We start from the raw sequence: 25,938 nt of genomic DNA on the forward strand, positions 1-25,938 counted from the left end.
AGCACCAAGGTCCAGGGTTTGATCCCTGTACGGCCAGCTGCCAAAAAATAAATAATAATAATAATAAAATTCAGGGCTGGCTAGTTAGCTCATCTGGTTAGAGCATGGTGTTGGTTAACATCAAGATCAAGAGTTCAGATTCTCATACTGGCCAGACACACACAAAAATTTTTTCTAAAATATACGGAATCATCTTTCCATTTTTGTTTTTGGCATTAATAATATCAAATACCTTGAACCACTCTACTCCTCGACCTACACCAAAGTATACAGTGGTTAATAGCACCCTAATTGAACTAGAGGAACTACTAATCAAATCCTTCTTGATGTGAATGTTTCAAATATATTTCTTTTGTAAGTTTAAATTTTCAATTTTTTTTAAGGCAGGAAACTGTATTTCACTTTTGAAATCAGACATTAATATATTAGAAAAATCCAGTAAATTGACATAATTATATAAAGCTGCAATTTTATGAGTGAAAATCTTAATTTAAAAGTCTTTGCAATAAACATATGAAAAGATAACATGCCACAGGAACCAATTATTTCACTTAACTCCCCCCAAATTTCTCGACAAAGAACATTCTATCCAATAGCAGAGATGAAAAAGAAGAAATAAAGTATTCTGGAGAAATAGAGTATCTTGAGGGTATACTAAGACTTTTTCTTGTTCAGATCCTTAAAAATATATTCTTTTCCTTACAAATTTGTTAAGATTTCCTTTTAACAATTGGTGGTTGTAGTGGGGACAACCACAGAACCAAAGAACTGAGAGTAAAGACTAATGTTTCAAAGGGCCCTGTAAAAAGGATAACAAAGCCTATACTTGTCATGGATAAAGTATATATTAGAGATTCAGAAAGGGAAAACCTACAAAACTGGATGTTTCGATTTATGCTCAGAGCTCAGAAATTATGGCCAACACATTTTCTGGATCTGTTAAAACTTTTTGTATTAGGTAACTGAGATATAAGGAAAAGCCAAGGACTACTTAGATTTTACAACTTAAAAGTGATGGAAATAAATTTACAAAATATATTTACCTTCATAGTAATATATTTATAATACACTTCTGATACTTAATACCAAATCAACTAAAAAACAAGAACAAGAGTTAAAAGCAGGCCTCTTCCTATGTGTTTGACAGCAAACGTCTTCTCTGATCTTTATTTTCTGTAGTCTTTACTAGAAAAAAAATTTAGAACACACTGTACATAAACCATCTTTTTTACATAGAAGTATTAAAAATGAATGCTACCTCTTAAGTTTTAACTGGCCATAAATTATCAAGTATCCTGTTTTTTGAAACAGAAATCCAGGAGTCCACTATCATATGCAGGAAGACAACATTAATTAAGTAATGAGTTAATAAGAATACACTTAAGTTTGATGCAAATTTAATTTTATTAAACCTTACAATGAATGTTGTGGCATATCATTTTCCATTGTGTGACAACTTATTGGCTGGCATCTGAATACAGTACTTCTTTTGAAAAATACACTATGGGAACTGACAAAAGGAGAGAAACTAGTTGTTTAGTGATACATGAGGGTAAAAAAAGAAAAAAAGGAAGAAAGAAAAGAATGACATCCAATTAGTTTTAGTTTCCTTAGTATCTAACTCTAAAACAGTTAAAGTTCCAAGCAATAATGCTGCTGTTACAGTGTGTAAGAAGAATATGTTATCTCATCCAGTTCCCACGATTCTGAGAAAATTAATTACACAGATGATGATACTTGTAAATTCAGCCTAAGGTTTCTGCTGAGCAATATGATTTTAAAGAGCTACTTTTCAAAATATAACCTAAACAATTTTCCCAAGTCACAGTAGATGGGGGTCTCTAAAATATTGTACATTAAAGTAGTCGCTTTACAAGTGAGCAATCAGCCTCAAAGTCATATAGGGCATCAAATTATCTGAGTCTGTCAGATTTATGGATAAGAAAAATGACTAGTTTTTCATCTACAATCTACTTTTCTTTATAAAGTCAGCTCTAATCTGAGTTAAATGACTTTTTTTGCACAGAAATGATCAAAATAATGGAACATCTTAAACTCAGCAGGCTGCAACAGGGTATTTTTGTAGAAATGGAATCAAAACTTACACATTAACTACAGCCAACACCACCATGCTACACTGTACAGTTTAGTTTGGCTCAAAATTAGTGCAATTACCTCAGTAACTATAAATGTATTATTTGTAGTTGTAAAAAATCACAAATTTAAGAATTTTATTTTATTCAGTCTCACAATTTTGAGAAAACTTTCTGAGGAAGGCCTTAATAGTGTCTGAGGTCACATTTATGAGCCAACTTTCCCTAAAATAGAATCACAGACAATTTTGAGTTATTAAACTAACTGATTTTTTCAACAGCTCCTAATGGCATTTGTGGGGGTGGCAAACAGAAAAGGGAAAATTGTATCCTAATTGAAATAAGGCATTTCAGTTATCAAGACTGAGGATTAGTTGTAAGTTATCTACTTTTAGTGGCAGAAAAATATTATTTCAAGAAATCTTTGTTTTGTACTGGAGTTGCACAATTCAAGTTCACCTGTAAAACAGTGTGAGACGTGTCTTACTCCAAGAGCAACTAAGCCCTCTCACCCACCCTCCATAAGGTGGGGGAAATATTAAATCACTTAAAAATCCAATTGTCATCTAATACAGATTTACCATACTGGCAAAGTTCTCCTTTTTTAAAAAAAGCAGCTCATGCATATATAATTCTTATATCTCAAGATTAGAGGCATATGATGTCAAAATATTGATGCTTGGTATTTCTAGAGTACCTAAGTCATAAATTAAAGTAGTCTTAATGTAAGTGGCAGTTCAAATATTTCATCAAATTTGACCACAGTAAATGAGAGATAGTAAAGCCTCTTCATCAAAAGGTTGGAGAATGCCCATTTATATCTAATTCACCCTTTACAATGGTGAAAACAAATTTACAACATAGTAAAATGAGTAAAGATATATTTTAAAAAATTAAACTTCAATTATTTAACCAAAAAGTTAAAGTTCTTTTACCTGTTTATTAACTATTCTTTGCTACAAGTTTTTTAATTAAATAAAGATAAAGATAAACCTAATGTGACTGTTGGCAATGCTGACCCCTTAAATGGCATTACATCAACCCACAAAATAAAAAGTCAACACAAAAATCCAAGTGAGTAATCCAGCTCATTAAACTCACAGGTAAACTGAGTTTTTTTCACATCAATAAGGAGCTTTTTATTCAGAACAATTTCATTAAGACATTTGCAGGGCAAAATATGCCATCATTAATTTTATTCTGAATAACAATAAAGTGCTGAATAATAGTTACCTGAATCTTTTTTAGTACTTTTCATTTATTTTCTTAAGTTAAAAGAGCCCTTTCTGTGGCATTAGCAAATCTGTTAAAAAAAATGAAAAAGAAAAGAGAGATAGAAAGAGAGAGGCAGAGAGGGAGGAAGAAAAAGAAAGGCTAACTTTTGATACGGAAATAGGAAGCATTGCAACCTTTTATTACTAGGGTGACAAATTATTGAGACCAAAGTAATTCATGCAAGTTACCTTTAAAGGTATACGTAAGCTTGAAGAAAGAAAGAACACTGTTACTGACCTTTGATACTATGGCAGTAAATTGCATACTAAAACACTTTAATTATCGTAGATGCCTAGATCTGGCTTGGCAAGCGTCATGCCACTGACATGCTTTAGCTCTTCTTATAACTAACAGTGATTTGCAGTTCAATTACAGAATAGTTTAATGTGACTTGTTAAGCTGTGTTATAAACTTTGAGGTTAAGTTTAAGCAAATTTGCTACACCTAATCACACCATCAGCACAAGCAGGACAATGCTGGAGCAGCATGAAAGGTGGGTCACTTTAGAATCTTCCCTTTACTGCATGATATATTAAGATGACAGACCTAAATTTCAACTGGGTTAATGAGTTAGAATAGATTTGTTTCCCAAATTTAGCACAAAAAAATTTCAGTGTATTAGAGAAAAAAACCTCAGAAGTGAAGGAAAAAAACAAAAAAGCTTGAGCTAAGATAGCTAACCTGCAGCTCTGAAAATTTTCATGCTACAAGAGTACTATCACAAAATGAACTTTGTAACAAACTTAAGAAAACAGTGTTTTGAGTTGAAGTTGACCAGCTGCTGCATAGAAAATATGCTAACATACAATAGTCAAGTTTAAGCCGGTGCATAGAGAAGATAAAGCACTTATGGTAACTAAAAATGGTAACAAGTCCATCAAGTTTGTACAACCTAGCATGGGGTCCATAAGGGAAAAAAAATTGTAGCAGAAATGGTTAGGAAAAAGAAATAAAGTGGAAACAGGCGAGAAGCTTGGGGAAGAGAAGTGAGAGAGAAAGGCCTTCAACTGTATAAAATTCACAAACCAGTAAAGTATAAAGACACCACTGAAAACAGTTAACTCTGTCCCAATAGCAAACAAAACCAGAATGGATAAGCCTTTGGCAGACAATTTTAGAAATCTGAATATGACATTACATTTCTCAATAATTCACAAACAATATATTATATGGTATATTTATATTAAATACTGGGAAACCAATCCTGTAAATTTGATGCTTATAATGCTTTAGCCAATGAGAGCATGATGATATCAAGCTAAATGAATGCTGGTGTTATCACAACAGTGCTCATTTATGAAACAACTGTTACCATTTCGTGCTTTAACAGTGCTAAAATACAGTCAAATTATCATCTATGAAGTGAAACAAAGGTCTCTAGCTTTTCTGGGATATGCCCTTTATAATATATTCTATGATTCACTATGACACGAGCAGCAAGACACTGCAATGTTGTATGATTTATGGGCTGGATCAAATTTTTAGCTATTTCCTTTTCGTCCAGCAAGTCACTAGCAGTTTGTTTGTGTAAGTTTGTGGCATCAAAATGTGCACCTGATTTAATAAGGAGATTCATGATGTCTGGATGGTTGTTCAGAGCAGCGATATGTAGGGGACTGTTGTCATCGGAGTCTCTGACATTCACATCAGCACCACATTCTATCAGTGTAGCAGTAACTTGCAGAGATGGAAATTTACAAACAGGGTACCGCCCTACACATGTAGTATTCTTGTCCACAGCCAGATGAAGAGGGCTGAAGTTATTCTTTCCCCTTGGATGCAACTTAAGAAATCTGTATATAGTCTGCTTTTTGAAATGGTCCTGTTCTAATGTACAAGGAACTTTTTCTAACAAGCAAATCAAGTGCAAAATGATGGAAAGAGCCTTATTTAACTGTAATGGGTCAGCTGGACATTGAGTTTGTTTGATAGCTCGCTCTATTTCGAGGACACTTTTGCACAGTATGCCCATAAGATCATCAAACGTAACAGTAGTACCCAGAAGGCCCTTAGCCCTATCCTGTAGCATAAAGGAGAATAGTTCTGCAAAAGATAATAAGCTGCTGGCGGTCATTGGACTTAAAGGGTCCAAATTGTTCTGCTGCATATCCAAAGCATACTTCCACAGGTTGATGCATCGTTTGAAATTTCCAGAGTCCGCATAGACAGCGCCTCTATATCTAATATAGTAAGAGGTATCAGGATGAGAAGGACCAAGAATACGTTCTCTAATTAATAGTGCCTGCATTCTCATCTCATCAGGATCAGCAATAAGACCTTCTAGCTCTTCTGCACTGTTTACCTCTTTGGCATAATCATAAGCCATTATTAGTGTCTGTGGTACTGGTTTACTAATTATATTAGTCCTATCACTGTACCTCATGTTCATTGCCTTTTTCCAGTATTTCAAAGCCCCCAGTAGATCTCTTTTTTTGTCTACAAATGTAGCTCCCAGGAGCTCTAGAGCATTGATACGTTCTGTCTTGCTGGTCTGTGCATGGTGTGTCAGAAAATCCACAATATTTGTGTGACCAGTCACACTTGCTGAGAGAAGGGGAGTCATTCCATAACCATCCTTTTCCATCTTAGCACAATACATGAGAAGCATCTTCATGATATCCAAACTTCCAGATTCTGCACAATCATGCAATGCAGTATTACCTTAAAGAGAAAGAGAGAGAGAGAAAAAAATAATAACATACTTTGAGAGACCAGGATATAACGTAATACATATATGTACTTTAGAACCTAAAGACAAGCAGGCAGCTCCAAGCCACCCTTAAGTAGAACATACTTTAATTTGATTACAAATGAGGAAGAAAATTATCCTCAGTACCCAAATCTAGTGTCTGATACATAGCAGGGGCTAAAAAAAGTACTTGTTAAACCTGTTGAATAAATGAAATGACCAAATTTTGTATGAAGATATCAAAAGTCACCAGATGAAACTCAAAATTAATCAATCTATGGCTTCTTTGTATATTTCATTAATGTTTTCAAGTGTATAGTCTATGACTAAAAATAAATGAGATAAAATAAAGCAGCTATTCAGTTTTGCTGACAGTCACTTAACTTTGTGTCAGCTTCCACATTTACAAACGAGGTATCTAGTCTTTAATATCTAAGATTATTCAATTTGATTCTAATGGTAGTCAGAAATTGTTTTTTCACTCTTTGTCAAATGAACTTCATCTGTTTTAGCTAAAAATTCTTGGTAACAAAGTACTTTCCTAAAAAAGTTCTCATAAGAGAAACAAGTCCACTGAAATCTGAAAAATAAGTGGGTGCTTCAATTATGAACTTGAAAAGGAGACATCTAAAGTATGCTTTCATGATGGATTATTTCCCACTGTGATTTAATTTTTTAAACATTCCTTTTAGATATACTAAATGTTCTAACACTGTCCTGTTCTTCCCACACATGGATTAAAACTGACAACAAGCATTGGCACATAAGTAAAAGCCCATGTGAAACATATTAAGACATTATAAGTACCAGGTATTTTACTTAAGTTTAATGATAAATATTTTACTAATTATCAAAACAGAAATTATCGTGTAGACTTCTGATATTTACATACACCATCTGTAGAAAATTGTAACAGTGAGTCATTTTAGGCATATCTGTAGAAAAGAGTTAACATAGCCGGCTGAGACTGCTATCCCTTAGAAAGACCTACTTACAAGGTTGACCCTTGGCTGGCATCTGGGAACTTGTCTGATAAACAGTTCTCTACACTGATATAAAACTTTCCCTAAGTGATAATGGTGGCAAACTGTGATATCAAAAGTGATAAAGTACCAAAAATGCAGTTTGTGCTGAATACCTGGTTTCCTTCTGGGAGTCTGAAATTTTGAATATGTACTAGGCAAAGGGGGACTTTTGTAACCAGTCCCCAATAAAGACCTTGAGCACTGAGTATCTCATGGGTTTCCCTGGGCAGAAACACTGCATACATGTATTTTCATTTCTGGGGAAGAATGTGTTCTGTACAATCCTTCATACAGAGGGAGGGAGCATAAAAAAGCCTGCACATATTCATCTAGACCTCACCTGAGCTTTTTCCCCTTATGATCCAGCTGTGTATCCTTATTACATTGCTGTAATAAATCTTGGCCATAAGTACAACTGTATGATGAGTCATCTCCAAACGTGGGGGTGGCTTTGGGGACCCCCAACATAGTATATATACCAGAAAGTGGTTTAAACCTAAAAACTTCAAAAACAAATCTACTTAACTAAAATAAGAAAAAACAAGTTATTATACATTTGGGCTTTAATCTTTCTACAAGCTTATCCTGTTTAGTTTTCCATGATATCTACGAGGACTTCATAATTATTCTGGATATGTTTATTATGACCGAAGATTTCATGGTCTATAATGAAATGGTGTCTGACAAAATGTTTTGGCAATGTGTAAGGTAACCAAGCACTGAGAGCCCAAAACTTTTGACTACTGATGTTCATTTGTTCAAAATAACTTTTTAAACCCAACTACTACCTAGTATATTTTAAAAACTCTTTTGAATTGAAAACCCCTACTATTCCCATTTTTTCTAAGGAATAGGCAATATAAGTAAAGAGAAAACTGAATATAAAGAGAAGGCTTAGATGGCATTCTTCTCTATTCACAGTAAAATAAAATCAAGAATAAAAATGCAGCAAAAACCAGTTTTTTAATTAACTAAATTTCTATATTTATTGAGAAAATACAGAATATATGTATTTTGAATACACCCACATATTGGGGGAAAAAGGGGCTTTAAAAAAAAAAAAAAGGAAGACTTTCATATCTAGCAATGGCAGAGTAAAGTGATCACTCTCCCACTAAGAACTAAGAAGTCTGAAAAATATATTTTCAAAAATCTTACTGACAGCATTTAAGAGAGAACAAGGGGACAATATCTAGGAGAAGAAAGAAAACTAGAGAAATGCAGAACTTGGGGCAGCTTTCCCACAATGGCCTCCATATATTCTGGAAGAGACAGCTGAAAAACTGAGCAGAAGTTCTGACAGACTTGCAGGCTACAGAAGAAAACTGGAGTCCATAGCCTACCAAGAAGGAAACTTTGAAAACTCCCCACGCTTTGGGTTAAAGCTCTGAAGGTCTGTACCCTAGGGAGTAAAGGTAAAATGCAAAGACAAGCCATTATAGAAACTGAAATCCAATTTAAAATCATCTCAATACTGAGTTAAAATATTCCAGGATTGCTAGTATACATAATCAAAAGCCAGAAGCAAATATAAATATTATTTAGAGGAAGATATTATCATATTAGGGCTCAAACTATTTTTTATATTCTTCATATGTAATGCTGGGTACTCCATCAAAAATAATGGGCAGAAGAGAAAACAAGAAGCCATAACACAAAAACCAAGAGAAATAAGAGCTGACAGAAAACCCCAAAAAGAGATCCAGATAATGCAGTTACTGACACAGATTTTAAAATAATAATTATGCTTAGCATATTTAAAGACATTTTTTAAAAATTGAGAGTTCAGGGGCTGGCCCGTGGCTCACTCGGGAGAGTGTGGTGCTGATAATACCAAGGCCACGGGTTCGGATCCCGTAGAGGGATGGCCAGTTAGTTCACTTGGGAGAGCGTGGTGCTGACAACACCAAGTCAAGGGTTAAGATCCCCTTACTGGTCATCTTAAAAAAAAAAAAAAAAAAATTTGAGAGCTCAATAGAAAACTGGAAACTACAAAAAAGAATCAAATGGACATTCTAAAACTGAAAAACTCAATGAGTGAATTCAAAAGTCGATTACACACAGCTGAATAGAGAATTAATGAACTAGAAGACAGATCACAATACACAGAAAGAAGAATGGAGTGGTAAAAATTTGGAAAACCAGGAGATTATTGTAAGAGAGTGGAAACAATGTCAGAAAAGTTAACATACTTAAACCAGAATCCTAGAGGAAGAAAATGGGCCAAAAACAATATTTAAAGAGATAAAGTCAGAGAATTTCCTAAAGCTGATAAAAGATTAAACTACAAATTTAATAAGTTTTACAAACTCCAGAAGGATAAAGAAAAAGAAAACCAAATTGAGGCACACTATAGTAAAACTGCTGAAAACTAAGAACAAAGAGAAAAATCTTAAAACCAGAGAATGGGTAGAAATTAACTGCAAAAGAGCAACAATTAGACTAACAGCAAAGTTCTCACCAGGAACAACAGAAGCCAGGAGACATGATATTTAAAACACCAAAGTAAAGTAGCCTCCATCTCAGATTTCTATACCCATATGTTTCAGGTTAAGAAAGAAAAGAAAAAGAAAAAACTAAAATATTTATTACCCACAGACCTAAACATTTTACGGTGTTCTTTAGGCAGAAAGAAGATGAGCCACAAGGAAGCCTGGAGATGTGGGCATAAACTTGAACAAAAAGGTACATTTGTGGGTAAACCTAAAAAAAACCCTTAAAAATAATGTCATGTAGGGTTTGAAATACATATGGAAGTAAAATAGTTGACAGCAATAGCATAAAAGTAAGGAGGATAACTGGACTTAAATTGTTCTAAGTTGTTGGGAAGAGGTAAAATTAGAAATTTATGTTAGCCTTTGATAAGTCAAAATGGTACTATATAAGGTAACCACTTAAAATAATAGCTGGAGGTTATGTACATAACTACTGCATTTTCTTGAATATAGAGAAAAAATAAAAATCGAAAAGAAAGGAAAAAAGGAGAGACAAAGGAACACAAAATGGGTAAAACAAATAAAAATCAAAATGTAGCCAGACTAAAATTCCAATATATCAGTAATTTAATGTTAAGTGAATTAAATGGTCCCATTAAAAGACAAAAACTGACAGCAAACACAAATAGAAAACTCAAAACACCTGTTTACAAACAGACACACCTTAAATATAAAGATAAGGCAATGCTGGAAGTAAAAAGATAGAAAAAATACATCCTGTGCAAAACCTAACCATAATAAGTATCTGATATTAAAATATCAAAGTGAACTTTAAAGCAAAATGAATAATTAGAGATAAAGGGAAGCATTTCATAATGATATAAAATACAAAACACAAAGATATAATAATTCTAAATTTGTTTTCACCTAATAACATAGAATTTGAATTATATAAGGCAAAAATCAACAGAACTACAAGGAAAATCCACAACAAAGCCACAAACATAGTGAACACACCTTTCTCAGTATAGAAGACCAAAACGAGTAAGGATAAAGAAGATTTGAAAACAATTAACAAACTTGACTTAACTGACATATATATAAGAACAATGGACTCAACAATTGTAGAGAATCATTTTTCCAAGGATATATAGAGCATATGCAAATACTGACCATATTCTGGGCCATAAAACAAGTCTCAACAAATGTCAAGGGACTGAAATCACTGAGTATAAGTCCACAATGCAATGAACATAGATATCAAAAACAAAAAGATAACTATAAAAATCTCTGTATATCCAAAATTCAAAAATTCACTTCTAAATAACCCATGTAGTCAAAGAAAAAAGTCCAGTGGAAATTGGACAATATTTTTAACTAGATGACAGTGAAAACACTAAGGGCCGGCCCCATGGCGCACTCGGGAGAGTGCTGCGCTTAGGAGCGCAGCGGCGCTCCTGCCACGGGTTCGGCTCCTATATAGGGATGGCTGGTGCGCTCACTGGCTGAGCGCCGTGTGGACCACACCAAGCCAAGGGTTGCGATCCCCTTACCGGTCACAAAAAGACAAAAAAACAAACAAACAAAAACACTAAATAACAAATCTTGTGGAATATGGCTAAAATCTGTGTTAGGAGAGTAACGTACACCCTTTTAAATGTACATACAGTTAGCTCTTTGTATCCACGGGTTCTGCATCTGTGGATTCAACCAACCACGGATCAAAAATATTCAGAAAAAAACCCAAATGTATCTGTACTGAACATGTGCAGACCTTTTTTTCTTGTCATTATTCCCTAAACAATACAGTATAACAACTATTTGCATAGCATTTACCTTGTGTAAGTTATTACAAGTAATCTAGAGATGATTTAAAGTATATGGGAGGATATGCGCAGGTTATATGCAAATACTACATCACTTTATGTCAGAGACTTGAATACTTGAGGATTTGGGTTTCCACGAAAAGTCCTGGAACCAATCCCCCCGCACCCAGATACAGAGGGACAACTGTATTAGAAAAGAAGACAGGCTTAAAACAATAACTAAGTTTCCATCTCAAGAAGTTATGGAGAAAAAACAGTAAATTAAACCCAGAGAAAATAGAAGCAAATAATAAAAGCAGAAATTAATGAAAAATAAAAAGTTATAAATATGCTAGTATAGAATTTTATATTTTCCTAAATTTTATTTATTAACTGTTGCCTCCTTTTAGTCTTATATTAAAAAACTATGCAAGGTACAGAAGATAAACTTATTTTACATATAAACAGAAAACAGAAATTACTGGTAAAACTTAAACCCATGTTTCCCAAATGCCATTTCAATGTACTATTCATTTCTGAAGTCATATTTTAAATGCCAGTCACACTAAACTCCAATGAATAAGTTATACCTAATATAAGCCAAACCTCATAATGAAGCTTCAACCAATCACATCCCTTCCCAGCTCAAAAGTTTTCCTGCTTCCTTTAAGGAAACAGTAGAAAACTTTTAAAGATGGTTTTAAAAATTCTACAGCATTAATTCTCAAAGCACTAGCTGTGTGGAGGGGAGGGCAATAAGGAAGAAATCTATAGTTTCAGAAAGCATGTTATATAAAGTAAACCTTAATCTTGGTTAGTTGGTATATACATAAGTACAGTATGAGAAATATTTCCCTACTCTACCTCTCCAGCCTCATTTCTCATTATCTCTGGTATGAATGATTCACTGTGATTCTAACCCTGTGGTTGGCAAACTTTTTCTGTCAAAGGCCAGAGTATTTTAGGCTTTGCACGTTATAAAGGCTCTGCTGTAACCACTAATCTCTGAGGAGTAGTAGCACTAACATATCCACAGGCAACACTTGTATGTGAAATTAATGGAAGTAGCTGTTTTACAACAAACTTTACTTATGGACTGAAATTTGATTTTCAAGTATCTTCACAAGTCATGAAATATTTTTTATCTGATTTTTCCCCCCAACCATTAGAAAGTATAAGAACCATTTCTTAGCTCTCAGGCAATACTGAAACAGGAATGAGAGGGATTTGATCCCTGGGCCACAGCTTGTTAACATCTGCTCTAACCCAAAAGACATTATCAATACCTCCCCCACACAAGGCAGATTTTGCTTATGCATTACACTACTCCATTTTAAGTACTTCTCCTAACACCACTTACACCTCCATGCCTCTGTTCTTGATTTTCCTATAATACACTCTTTCTTCTTTACCTTTCTAACTGTTTGTCCTTCAGGTTTCACCAGAAATTTCAGCTTCTCAAAGAGGTCTTGGTTATATCAGATCAATTTATCATTTTGAGAATGTCTGGTGAATAAACACGTTGGTAGGTACTCATATAACATCCACTATTATAATATTCAATATCACAAACTTAGCTTCTGAGGACAAAGTAAGTTCAAAAAGTAAAATTTAGGAGGAAATGTCTTAAATACTCAAACAGGTTAACTATATAACCACTACACTTTCATGCCCTGAAGGACCTAAAGATAAGTTTTTGAATTATAGCCTGAAGCATTACTTAGTTTAGAAGAGAGAGGCTTAAGAAAAAAACAAACAAAAAACACTAAAAGGCATAATTTTAAAGCAACTATAATTTTTGTGTCATTCCTCCAAATCTTTTTATATAGTATGTTTTGACAAAGTTGTAACCAGTACACATACAACTGTCTTCTGCTTTCCACCTATATCTTGGGCATTTTGTCATATTATGTTAGCATACAGTCTGCATAGTCTCTGTAAACCACACAGATACTACATAATCATTCTTAATGGTTTTATGGCAAAAGTTCAAGTAAGAGGGCATGACATAATTTACATAAGCATTTCCTTGCTGATGGACTTCTGCATTGCTTCAGAATTTTCACTATTAAAATGAATGCCTAAAACACTATTAGGACAGAAAACTGAGCAGTGATTGCCAGGGGCTAGGGACTGGAGGGGCGGGGAATAATTACAAAGTGGTATTAAGAAACTTTTTGTTCTTCCCTTTATTGTAGCAGTAGTGTATGTTTGTCAAAACATACAACTGTACACTAAAAAGGACGGATTTTATTGTATATAAATTATACTTGAATAAACAAGTGACAAAAAAAAAATGCCTAGCTTAAAACAGAATCACAAATGTGTGATGGCTCCAATTCACTTCCAAAGGGATCATAAAAATATTTTAAAGTTCTACTTTTTTTTTTTTTCCTGACCGGTAAGGGGATCGCAACCCTCGGCATGGTGTTGTCCGCACCACACTCAGCCAGTGAGTGCACCAGCCATCTCTATATAGGATCCGAACCTGCAGCCTCTGGTGCTACCAGTGCCACACTCTGCTGAGTGAGCCACGGGGCCGGCCCAAAGTTCTACTCTTATAGTATCCTTTCTAGTACTGAAATTAATTTCTTAATTTATATTACGTCTATTCCTAGGTAAACAGAAAAATTTCTCATGTCTGTTTACAAACTTTATTTTCTTTTATGACATTTATACTTATGCTTCAGTTTCTGGGAACAGTGGGAACAGTCTTTCTATGTATGAATACTTTATAAAATAAAAGCTAGTCATTTGTTATATTTATTGTAAATATTTTGCTCTATCAGTTGTTTCACTCGAGTGTTAGATATACTATATTAAGTATAATTTCTTGCAAAAAATTATTACAGTGAGCCAAATTTAAAAACTGAGTTACTATGTCCTTATGACTAATCTGTGCTAAGTTATGTGCCATAGACCATTAAATTAATATTTAATTTTAATTTTAAAAAGATGTTTGTTAACTGGACATTTCTTAAAAAACTAATGGCACAACATTAAGTTTTAATTCAGTTAAAGCATTTCTGTAGAAAGCTAAAACAGTATGATCTAAATATATTAATTTTGGAAGAATGAAAAGTAGCCATATTCATTGGGATGCTTCTGGAATGAATATTAAGGGCAGGGAACTATGTACCATATTCATTGGGATGCTTCTAGGGTGAATATTAAGGGCAGGGAACTACAGGAAGCGCTCATGCATCAAAGCCTGGTAGTATTTATTCCTCAAGAAGAATTATCTGAAGTGCCACTCTTCACTGCTGTTAATTTTAAAAACACCTGTAATCTTTTGCTAGCAGGCACATGTGAGATAAGAATTCACGCTCTACTGGGAAAGTTTAGGTGCCTAACGATGCGGTTAATATTTTTCTTGAAATAAGTAACCCAAAACATACCAGTATTTTGGGTAAAACTAGTTTGAGGCCTAAAAATTCTCTGGATCCACACCAGATGTTTTGGGTTTGATTGAATGATAAATAAGAGCAAGTGATTGTTACCAATCAACCACCTAATCATAAAAGAATTGCAACAGCATTAATAAATATCTCAATTTGGGTAAGATTACTAAGACTCACCAGGATCAGGATTAGGTCAGTTTCTAAACCACCCCTCCAACCCCCCCAAGCAGTAGACAGAATTGATTGATCTTTTTAATTAAACAAAAATGTTTTATTTTTCAGACCTCATAAGGATTACAAAATATTTAACAAATATAAAATGCCTATTATCATTTAAATTGCTTTTTCTAGCAATAACAATTCAACAGATTCTTCTGTCTACAAAAAGTCTTCACGTAGTTCAAGCTTTATGTGTGGTTTTAGTATAAGTCAAAGAAAGCTGTGCTTCTCAAATTTTAATGTACAAAATCACCAGGACAATATTAAAATGCAGATTTTGACTCAGTTGATCTGGAGTGAGTCCAAGTGATGCCTACACTGTTGGTCTTTCAGTAACAAGGATATAGAGAAAGAATCTTATTTTCTTGGCAGCTATATAGATATTTGTCATATAGCTATATAAAATCACATGAATATGTTTAAAAGGAGGGCTAGGTCACAGTCCTGTTTTACATCATACAGAAATGAAATTTCATCATTCTTATTTACTCTGAAATTAAATATATGCCAAAGCAGAAGTAGGGTATGTTTTACAACTACATTACACAGTTTCATCCATGGAAAAGTTCTTAACGTAGTAAACAGTATCAGTAAACCCTGCAGTCTCTTAACAATTTTTTCATTTAAGTCAAATATTATATAAGTGATCCAGCCAAATTTAGTCAAATTTTTGAAAAATAAGTTTATGAAATAAAAATCCAAATTGCTATCAATGATACCACCAAAAGAGTGAAAAAAAATTTACAGAATTGGAGAAAATATTTGCAAATCATTTATCTGATAAAAGACTTGTATTTGGAATATATAAACAACTTTTACAACTCAGTAACAAAAAGATAAATCACCCAACTAAATCATGTGCAAAGAATATAAAGACACTTCTCCAAAGAAGATATACAAATGGTCAATAAGCATATGAAGTACTTGAAAAGATGCTCAACATCATTAGTCATTGGAGAAATATAAATCAAAACTACAATGAGATGCCACTTCATAGTCTCTAAGATGGCTATATTTTAAAAAAGAGGTAGTAATAACATGTTGGAGAAGGTATGAAGAAATTGGAAAGCTCCTACATTGCTGATAGGAATGTAAACTGGTACAGCCACTTTGGAAAATAGTTTGCCATTTCCTTGAAAGGTTAAACAAGAGTTATCACATGACACAACAATTCCACTCCTAGGTAGGTATATACCTGAAAGAAATGAAAACATACATCCACAGAACTTGTACACAAATGTTCATAGCAGAATTATTCATAATAACTAAAAACCAGAAAAACTTCAGCAGCCCATCAACTAACTGCTGAATGGATAAAAGTGGTATACCCATACAATGGAATATTATGTAGTAATAAAAAGAAATAAAGTACTGAAACACGCTATGAAATGAATCTTGAAAACATTATGCTAAGTGAAAGAAGCAAGTCACAGAAGATCACATATTATATGACTGCATTTATATGAAATATCCAGAACAACAAATTTATATAGGTACAGAAAAAAAGATAAGTGGTTACCTAAGACTAGTGCAGTTTTGGTGGGGGAAGAAGAGATGAGAGAGAGTAATGAAAAGTTGATTGTGATGATAGTTGCACAGCTCCATGAACATACTAAAAAAACACTGAATTGTACACTTTAAATGGGTGAATGGTATGTGATTTAAATCTCAATAAAGCTGTTTTAAAATCCAATTATTTGAGGAACCTCAATTGCAGATGGATCTACCATACGACCCAGCTATCCCACTGATGGGAATATACCCAGAGGAATGGAAATCATCAAGTCGAAGGTATACCTGTTCCCCAATGTTCATCGCAGCACTCTTTACAATAGCCAACAGTTGGAACCAGCCCAAATGTCCATCATCAGATGAGTGGATACGGAAAATGTGGTACATCTACACAATGGAATACTACTCAGCTATAAAAACGAATGAAATACTGCCATTTGCAACAACATGGATGGACCTTGAGAGAATTATATTAAGTGAACCAAGTCAGGCACAGAAAGAGAAATACCACATGTTCTCACTTATTGGTGGGAGCTAAAAATTAATATATAAATTCACACACACACACACACACACACACACAAAAAAAAACTGGGGGGGGGGAAGAAGATATAACAACCACAATTACTTGAAGTTGATACAACAAGCAAACAGAAAGGACATTGTTGGGGGGGAGGGGGCGAGGGGGGAGGGAGGGAAGTTTTGGTGATGGGGAGCAATAATCAGCCACATAAAAATTTTTAAAAAAAATAAAAAAATAAAAAATAAAAATAGTTGTGTTTTTGGTAAAAGTCTAAGTTTTTACTGATAAAAGCAGCAATTAAAGGATCTTTTATTGTAACAGATTTGTCTGGAAATGCACAAAAACAATTCTCATTTCTCCTCTTCAGCTTACTGTGCTTGGCACCAACCCATTCTTCCTCACCTTTATAGCTAGGGCTGAGCTGAGTCTAGAAGAGGTCCACTTGTAAATACGAGAATAGAGTGGGGGGAGTGCAGTTCAACAACACAACAATACTGATTCCAAGTATTTTATTCCCTGAATAACTAATTGGTCTGGGTTGAGGGAGGAGGTGAGAAGGGGTAGAAAGAAAGAAACAATTTAGGATATCAAAGGAGCACTAGAAGGTTCCTCTGCTCAGAATGTTTCCCTTCCCTTTGTATATTCTATCATGAGGGATTCTCAAGGACAGGAATTCACAAAAAAGTCATAAAAAAAAAAAAAAGAATCAAAGATAAATTGTGCCAAGACCATTATGTTCCCTCCATTAATTCTTTGTATAAGACACTGAGCTAGAAACGTACAGAAATTTAATAACACGAGTCCTTGTGCTCACAACAAAGTTAAATGTTTAAAAAAATCTGCATCCACAGAGGGAAGATGCATTATGATTAGAGGGGAATGAGGAATTGCTTTCAAAATGGCTCCTGATGTCAAGTAGAATTTTCAAGGCTGAGCTCTGGAGCTAAGGGATGAGGACTAAAAACAACTAATATGTGCAAAAAGCTCATCTAAAGACTAAAAACATCAATATCACATCAAATTCAAATTTCACTACAATTCCTCTTCTTTGGCATACTAGTTCACAGACTTCCTATTCAACTGCAGCTCTTCTCAAAGGGAGGGAAAAAAGGAAGAAGAGATGTTGTGGTCACATCTGCATCCAGGTGTCTTCTTTACTGGGCCTCTCCCTAGCTCTTCCACCTCTATCTTCCATCACATACATTCCTGATGCTTCAATAGCATAAATCTCTAGAATGCCAAGGGCTTCCTGAATTTTATTTTAAACTAATATATTTAATTAATCAATCTATAAAGATCTAATGAATATGAACCCAGTGAGGGAACCACATGTACTCAGAGGTTAAATCTTAATCTTTGTTTTAAGTTCATGTTGCTGCCACCAACAACCTTGAAACAGCAGTAGTGTTCATGATCTACTCATTCTTACCAACCTCAGTTCAACTCTGTGAGGATTCACAATTCAAAATCCAATCTCCAGGGACAGAGGACCACAAGGATATTTCCTTACTGAACTCAATTTACACATCATCTACAGCTTAGCTAATACAACTAGGACACCAACTCTCCCTGAGGATACAGAAAAGTGTACCAGGGGAAACAAGAGGAAAAAGAATGAACATGGAATAACCTGAAGGAGCAACATGGTGATGTGGGATTAAAATATTAATGAATTCAACTAGTAAGTTATTTAAACGTTATTAAACCAAAATGAACACAGATATGTTACAAAGAGGAATGAAATTCTAAGTGCCTTTCTTCTCCCTTTTACTTTTCTCTGCAAGTAGGTATGTTAAGGCAATGAACAGCTGAGAGAGTTCTCAAAGAAAGAAAAGAGAACATCAGCTTCCAACATTCTCAGATAGTACTAAAATAACATTAATAACCATTCTTAGTCAGTTATCTTAATACCAACAGTTTTAACTTATAGGGGAGATTTTCTTATTTGAGATTCTTATAAATTTATAGTAGGGAAAAAAATTAATTTTTTCTAATATTTCCTTAACTAAAATATATCTATACCCTAAAATGCCTACACTATGGGAGAGAAAGAATACAATGCCTTGGGTTTGCTTTAAAAAGGAGGGGAGAGAGAAAAACATCTGTTTTTATAAGTTTGGCAAATGAGGATAACTGTTGAAGTAAGGTGGTGGATACACAGTGGTTCAGATGTATTCCCTTCATTTATGTATAAATTAGAAATTTTTCATAATAAAAAGGCAAATAAACTGCCTGAACTAGCTCTCTCTCTTAATACTAGCTTTAACTGTCACGTGCCTACATGGATTTCTTCCTTTTCTGAACCACTAGAGTTCCACATGTACCAATCATTTTTGACAATTACTGTATCTATTGCTTCAAGCTTTCGTGTTATGTATTTATTTCTCTACAGAAATAACTATAAAACGCAGTGCTTGCCATCAAGGACCTTATAATTTTTTCTCTCTTAAATCCAACAAGTTCATTCAACAAGATCATTTACCAAAATTCCCTCTATAAGCCAGGTACTCTTCCCCTTCCTAATGCACGGATGGGATTAAAAACACCAAGTGTCTAGCCTCAAAGACTCACAATGTAGTGAAAGGAAGTTAGATGTTTCTCTAAAAAAACAAACAAAAAACCCAGTTATTCCTCTGCAGAAAAACTTTCACAGGCTTACACTGCACAAAGAATAAGATCAAACTTTTTTACCTAGAATTCAATGTCCTTTATAATCTAGCCCTGAGTGCCCTTTTGTCCAAATAGGCCTACTTTCCAATTCCTGGACACTCCAAACATTTCTCAATGTGTCTCTTCTTATGCCATTTTCTAAGCCTGGAAAACTGTATCAAAACCCTTCTGCAGATCTGAACCCCAACAATCCTTTCAAGGCCCAGTTTAACTTCTACTTTCTCCATGAAGTGTTCCTACTCAGTATACTCTTCCTCTAAAATACTATAGCACAGATTGTTTTTACCATTCCTTTAGCAAATTAACAAACGTGACACCATTTCTTCTCATAGCCCCCAAAATGTCCAATTCCTTGCCTACAGAAAATGCACATTAATTATCTTATTACCAATTAACGTAAAATTACCTTGAGAATCTAAAATGACTGACCCATGAGTGAAGATAAGAGTGTCTTCTAGAGCCAGTCTCTTAATCCCAACCTAGAGTCGTTCTATTGGTCTGTAGCACTGAATCAAGCACTGTCAGCTGATCAATTCCTGGTGGAATTTGGGTGTAAAAGAAGAATTGAAGAGCTTAAGTAATTTAACTTTGGATCTGTCTATTCCGAATCCAAACAGAAACAAAAACAACCTCCCACTCCCACCAAAAAAACAAACAAAAGAACCAAAGAAAGCCAAAGATGACTATAACCATAAGGCACTGAGATCAATGTTATAGCTTTAAGGGGCTTCTAATCACTTCAGTTTGGGGTCTATAGTTTTAAATAGGAACCAATTCCTGTCTCAAAAATCAGTTATTGTGAGTGTTAAACTGGAGAGGTATTCCTAAATATCCCAAAGATTTTCACCCCTTTTGAAATGCCATGGGAAAAGGAACACATTGTTCTCTCGGGTAATAAGTTGTTGGGGATAAAGTATTTCCAAACATCTAACACAAGAAAAGCATTACTGTTAACACTTACCATACTGTGGTTTAAGTATCTGCTTATGAACCTGTCACTCCAACCAAACCATGAACTCCTCAAGAGCAGGGAATCAAGGACTGGATATCTTGTCTTACTTATCTTTGTACACCTTAAATCTAATAACAGCCTGGCACACTGAGGGACTCAACAAATGCTCTCTCAATTAATGAATGAATTCCATCTTAGGGTAAAACATGTTCAAAATGCCAACAGCCTGTTAAAAAGTAATGGAAGGAGGTTAAACAATATATTCAAACATCAACTGCCTGTTACAAAGTTATGGAATGTGGAAGCCACATGCATTTTATAATTTAAGCAGAACAAGCACAATCTATTGGCATTTTCTTTCCTTAGAATCATTTCCAACATATAAAATGTTCTAAGAAATTATTCCAGTCTTTTCTACTTTTGGATGAGGCTAAAAATGTGGGAAAAATCCTGTTTTGCTGCTATATCAGATCATTCTCCAATGTCTCTGCCTCAGTTTCAATTGGTTACTGCTTTTTTATTACCATTTACCCATTAAAGAAAAATATCCAGAGACTCAATGTAAAATGATTATCAAAGAACGGAAGTTTCAGCATCAGTGGGAAAGGGTGCATGTGTACTTTAATTTGCCCAACACATTCATGATGAATCACTGTCCAAATTAAAAGGAACCATGAAAAGGTAAAAGTACTGCACACAAAGTGATAAAATCCATATAAAAGGGTACATCAAAAAGTTCATGGATAGATACATATTTTTCCCATGAACTTTTTGAAGTATCCTTGTATATGCATGTATATAAAATTGAGGCTATCTGAAAACAATTTTTGGTATGAGATGGTTTTCTCATTTTATATGTATTTGGCATTTTTAAAAGGCATACATTATAGATATTGATATTGGAGGAAAAATGACTTAGAATTAGCAGATCATCCGGCCAAAAGAGGGAGTGTACACACCCTCACATACAAGACTATAAGATGATGATGGTGATAAAGAAAACATTCTTCTGAAATAGTTCAAAGGTATGTTAAATACTGTTCACAGTTTATTAAGGAAAAATGCTGACAAAAACATGAGCTATTTTATACTATAATTCTTTCATACACTGTATCTCAAGAAGTATATAAAGCAGCTTTCAAAAACATCTGGGAAACAGTACGAGTATTCATCTCTCCAATGGCGTAAGTTTGAAACATTGCCCAATTTGACTTAAATAATATGAGTTTACGAATAATCATCATTAGCTAATGAAGAAAAAGCCCAAAACAAAGAAACAAAAAAGTCAACAAGCTTCAAAAAGCAGCCATACCTTTTAACCATTCTGCTTCTAGTTACAATTTCAAAGCATTCCCAATATTAACATGGTTAAACAGTAATTTGTTCTCTTAAAACAAATATTCTTCAAAAGAATGATGATTGTTTAAAAAAATAAAGAAAAAAGAAAGAAAAAAAAGGCCATGCTGTATTTTGACCCAACAACCTACCTCTAAAAATAATTAGGAACAAATGAAAATATTTATGAGAAAGAATGTTTACAAAAACATAATTTGTCATACTGAAAAACTGGAAGCAACATAAAACTCCATTAGAAGAGTATGCAGCTATTGAAATTAAAAAGATACTATTAATGACATTAAGGATAACGTTTACTAAGCTAAAAAACAGGTTATAGAACAGCATATAAAATTGCATACATATATAAAATATATGTATGCATATATGAAACATGTATGCTCATATGTAATATATGTATGCATACATGTATGCAAAATTCAGAAGTATTTTTGGAAGAAATATTTTGAATACTAGGATTGTGACATTTTCATACGTCCTCTGGAAAAAATTTCAGAAAATCACAATGATCTTGTATCATTTTTAAAACAAATCTTTTTTTAAAAAAGATCATACTCTGTTCAATAAATGTGCTCAGTAACTATGTAGTGTTCCATAACTGTGGTTTTACTTCTCTGAGAGGAAATTAGACACTATCACAATAACAAATGCACATTTACTTTGATTCAGCAATTCCAAATACAGGTATTTATACATCAGCTATCCTCACACAAGCATTCAAGGAAACATTTTTGTTGAAGAATGTTCACAGCAGCATTTATTTAGCAAAGTACTGGATATGACCTAAATGTCCATCAATAGAGAATAGATAAATTATGTACACTCATACAATAAAATACTGTATAGTCATGAAACAGAATGAGGAAGCTATGTATTGGAGTTCAATGACATCCAAGATAAATTAGGTTAAAAAAAAAAATAAAAGAAGAGTATGTATCAACCAACAGTGAGGGTAAAAAGGGAGGGAGGAATACACAGACAAATAGCCTGTACTTGCACAGACTGTTTCTAGAAAAACACAAAAAAACTAAAGAGTGGTTGCTGGAAAGTCAGAGGTCTAAAAATCAGCAGTAATAATACTGTCATTGAAAACACTGTAAACCAATTTGTACTGTTTTAATTTTTTAAAAATATGTGTATGCTAAATTTTAATAGCTTTTTAAAATTAGGTAGTGAATTACCTTGCTGTTGTATAAATAGATTTAAGAAAAATAAGGCTTATGAGTATCAAAATTATGTTATGAAACAGTTGCTTTTAAGAGTTTAAAAAATTCTAAACTATCATTTGCTGCTTTTACCTTATTACAATCAGTGAAAATTATACACAATTGTAAACCTGAGCTCTTCTTCTAAACAAAGATGTTAACATTGCTGCTAGCCAACAAATCCACCTGTCTTATCTAGCACTTGTTTTGCTCTCTGTTAAAAGCAGTTTTAAAAATCTGCTTTCTCTCTTGCTATATTATACTTCATACATGTTCTATACAAGAGGATTTTCTACTGGCCTCAAATAAATATGGAAAAAGGGAAGATTATCTTTTTCCACTGATATTAATCCTTCCTCCAGGTCAGTTTGGCCTAGCCTTACTTCTCTGAGAGAATAACAAACGAAATGCCTACCTAGACTAACAAACAAGATGACTCACTAAATATACTAGTCTCTACTGCAAGTTGTTCTAAAAAAAAAAAAGGCTAAGAAAAATGTATTAACATTTAACTATATTCCCAAATAGATTAAATATAAACCTAAAGAGTCAGATCAACTACAACTAACATGCTCTATAACTTTGGGGAACCCATTTCCCAGAAATTGGAAGTTGTTACTCCAAATAAAATTGAGAAAATGCTGGTTAACATAGCTACAGTGGTCTTTTTATCACATTTGTTCAATGTATTACCAAATATCAGAAAAACACTCAACAAGGTTATACTGGAGGGTTAGCTAATCTATTTTAATTAGATTAATTAGATTCTGTCAATGTTGATCTACTTATAATCACGTACCAAACTTCTTGCAAATAAGTGGTAGACACTTAAAAAATAAAAACAAAGAAGCTGAACTCACCTTTAACACTTTTTCTGTTAACATCTGCCCCCTTTTCAAGTAAATACTGAGCAATCTCTTTATGCCCTTTGTAGCATGAAATCATCAAGCATGTATGTCCATGTCGATTTGACACTTCCAAATCAGCTTTGTGTTCTACAAGGTACTTCACTATTTCCAAATGGCCATCAAAACATGCAGCTCGAAGAGGAGTTGAATTGGTTAAAGTCGTGTTGTTGACAGACGCTCCATGATTTAACAAAGACTGGACCACCTTCAGATGTCCTGCTGCAGAAGCGGCCCATAAAGGGGGAGCCCCCTCAATGGTTTCACCATCAAAATTGACGGAGCCTCCTACTTCTATGGAGGCACTGCACTGCTCAAGGAGGAATTCCACCATGTCAAGGTGCCCGTACCTGGCAGCCATCAAGAGTGGCGTGGCCCCATTTGTTTTTTCAGAGATCAAGGAGGAAACCTCCTCTTTGGATTTGCTTGCCAACAACTTGGTGAGAAGCCGGAGTTTGCCATCCCGAGCTGCGTTAAATACTGCTGTCTTTAGATCCATTTATGTCCAGTTGAGAGGCTGTGCTTTATTTATCCTTCAAAGCAAAGCTCCAGCTTAACTCTATCGACACACACAAGAGTTACAGGAACCAAAGTTCAATGTTAATCACTGCACCCCAGAACGGATATAAAACCACGGAGAGTATGTTCTGTCCTACTGCCTTCCAATATCTGACAACCAGAGCACCAAACTAGAGAAAGAAAAAAAAAGTACCAGTTTTGTATTTTCCACAGGTAAAGGCAAAAACACTATTTAGGTTTCCTTTATTTCTATTTCTGTGGGAAGAATGGGGGGGGGGGGATCATACTTTAGGAACTATTCTCCCCCCCACCCCCCGTCAGAGAAGGTGGGAAAGGAAAACACAGAAGGGTACACACAGAGACCAAATGTTTTGTGGGAGGCAGTTTCTTCCCCGTGTGCGGAAAATTTAAACACTAGCAACCGGTTTTCTCGCCTCCAGCTCTAACCAGACAAGCTTTGTTCTAGTTTTGCTTTGCACACGCCCAGGGAGAGTACAACCAAAAGAGGCAAAGACGCGGGTTCAGAGATGTTTCCCTTTCTTGCATCTGCAGAGGACAGCGGGCCAAGGGCGCGGGACTGGAAGGCCTCATTGTGGCCGGAATGGGATTCGAGAAGGAACAAAAAGGTCGGACACGCCAAACCTCGGCCAGCTAACACTAAAACCCTCACCCGATAGGTTCTCTTTCCTTTAAAACTACTCGAAGCTCTCAGGAAATCCGGCTGCCTTTTAGTCATTAACTTCGCCCGCCCCATTTTGATACTCCCCTATCCCCCGGGGTTCCGCGGTGTCCCGAACTACAGCCGCCCCTACATAACCTTCGCCTCTACCTCCTCCAGACACGGGAAGCCCTTCCCCGAGCTCCGAGCTCGACCACGACCCCCTTCCGACCTGCCGCCAAGCCCGGGGCCTCCAGCCCACTGCCCGCCTTCCGCTCCCAGGGCGCCCTCCTTCCCGCCCAGGCCTCTCCGCGGGTGCCTCAGGCCGGGGCCCAGTCCCTGGCAGATCGCCGCCGCCACTACCTGCCCGGTGGCTAGTCCTCCCCGCCGCCGCTGGCCGCTCGGGCTCGGGTCTCCCCCTTCAAGTGGAAACCGTTGTCCCTGCCGCCGCCCGGGCAGCCCTGCTCCGCCGGCGGACGCACAGCTCCTCCATGCCCCGCGCCCCACAGGAATGAATCCGGCCGTGCTGCTCGCCCCGCCCCGCCGAGCTGCCTCCCGCCCTCCCAGTCTACTCGGACTGCAGCGGCTGCGGGTGGTGTAATGGGCTGCGGGCCGGGCGCCGGACAAACCTGAACACTGCTTCACATCACCGACTGGGCAGCCAAGCCACTGGGTCAGGGGAGGGCGGCGGTAGCC

General features: G+C 35.3%; 1 protein-coding gene across 2 annotated transcripts; it reads right to left on the reverse strand.

Moving 5' to 3' along the window:
- Positions 1 to 1,385: 1,385 nt before the first annotated feature.
- Positions 1,386 to 25,938, reverse strand: FEM1C (fem-1 homolog C). Of its 2 annotated transcripts, none has more exons than XM_063088168.1 (3): positions 25,872 to 25,938; positions 24,021 to 24,754; positions 1,386 to 6,029 (listed from the first exon to the last, which is right to left on the reverse strand). In XM_063088168.1, the coding sequence occupies exons 2-3, from the start codon at positions 24,562 to 24,564 to the stop codon at positions 4,720 to 4,722; spliced, it is 1,854 nt and encodes a 617-aa protein (XP_062944238.1). In that variant the 5' UTR covers positions 24,565 to 24,754; positions 25,872 to 25,938; the 3' UTR covers positions 1,386 to 4,719. The 2 variants fall into 2 exon arrangements, with proteins under 2 accessions (XP_062944238.1, XP_062944237.1); XM_063088167.1 differs by lacking the exon at positions 25,872 to 25,938 and adding an exon at positions 25,606 to 25,838.

The sequence above is a fragment of the Cynocephalus volans genome, chromosome 2, assembly GCF_027409185.1.
Source record: "Cynocephalus volans isolate mCynVol1 chromosome 2, mCynVol1.pri, whole genome shotgun sequence".
Taxonomy (NCBI): Eukaryota; Metazoa; Chordata; class Mammalia; order Dermoptera; family Cynocephalidae; genus Cynocephalus; species Cynocephalus volans.

Bases quoted from the DNA above. Each gene is read 5' to 3' on its own strand.
- FEM1C (XM_063088168.1), bottom strand. From the start codon at position 24,564: ATGGATCTAAAGACAGCAGTATTTAACGCAGCTCGGGATGGCAAACTC. The intron at 6,030-24,020 runs GTGAGTTCAGCT...TTTCTCTTTAAG, and splicing joins TAACAGAAAAAGTGTTAAAG to GTAATACTGCATTGCATGAT.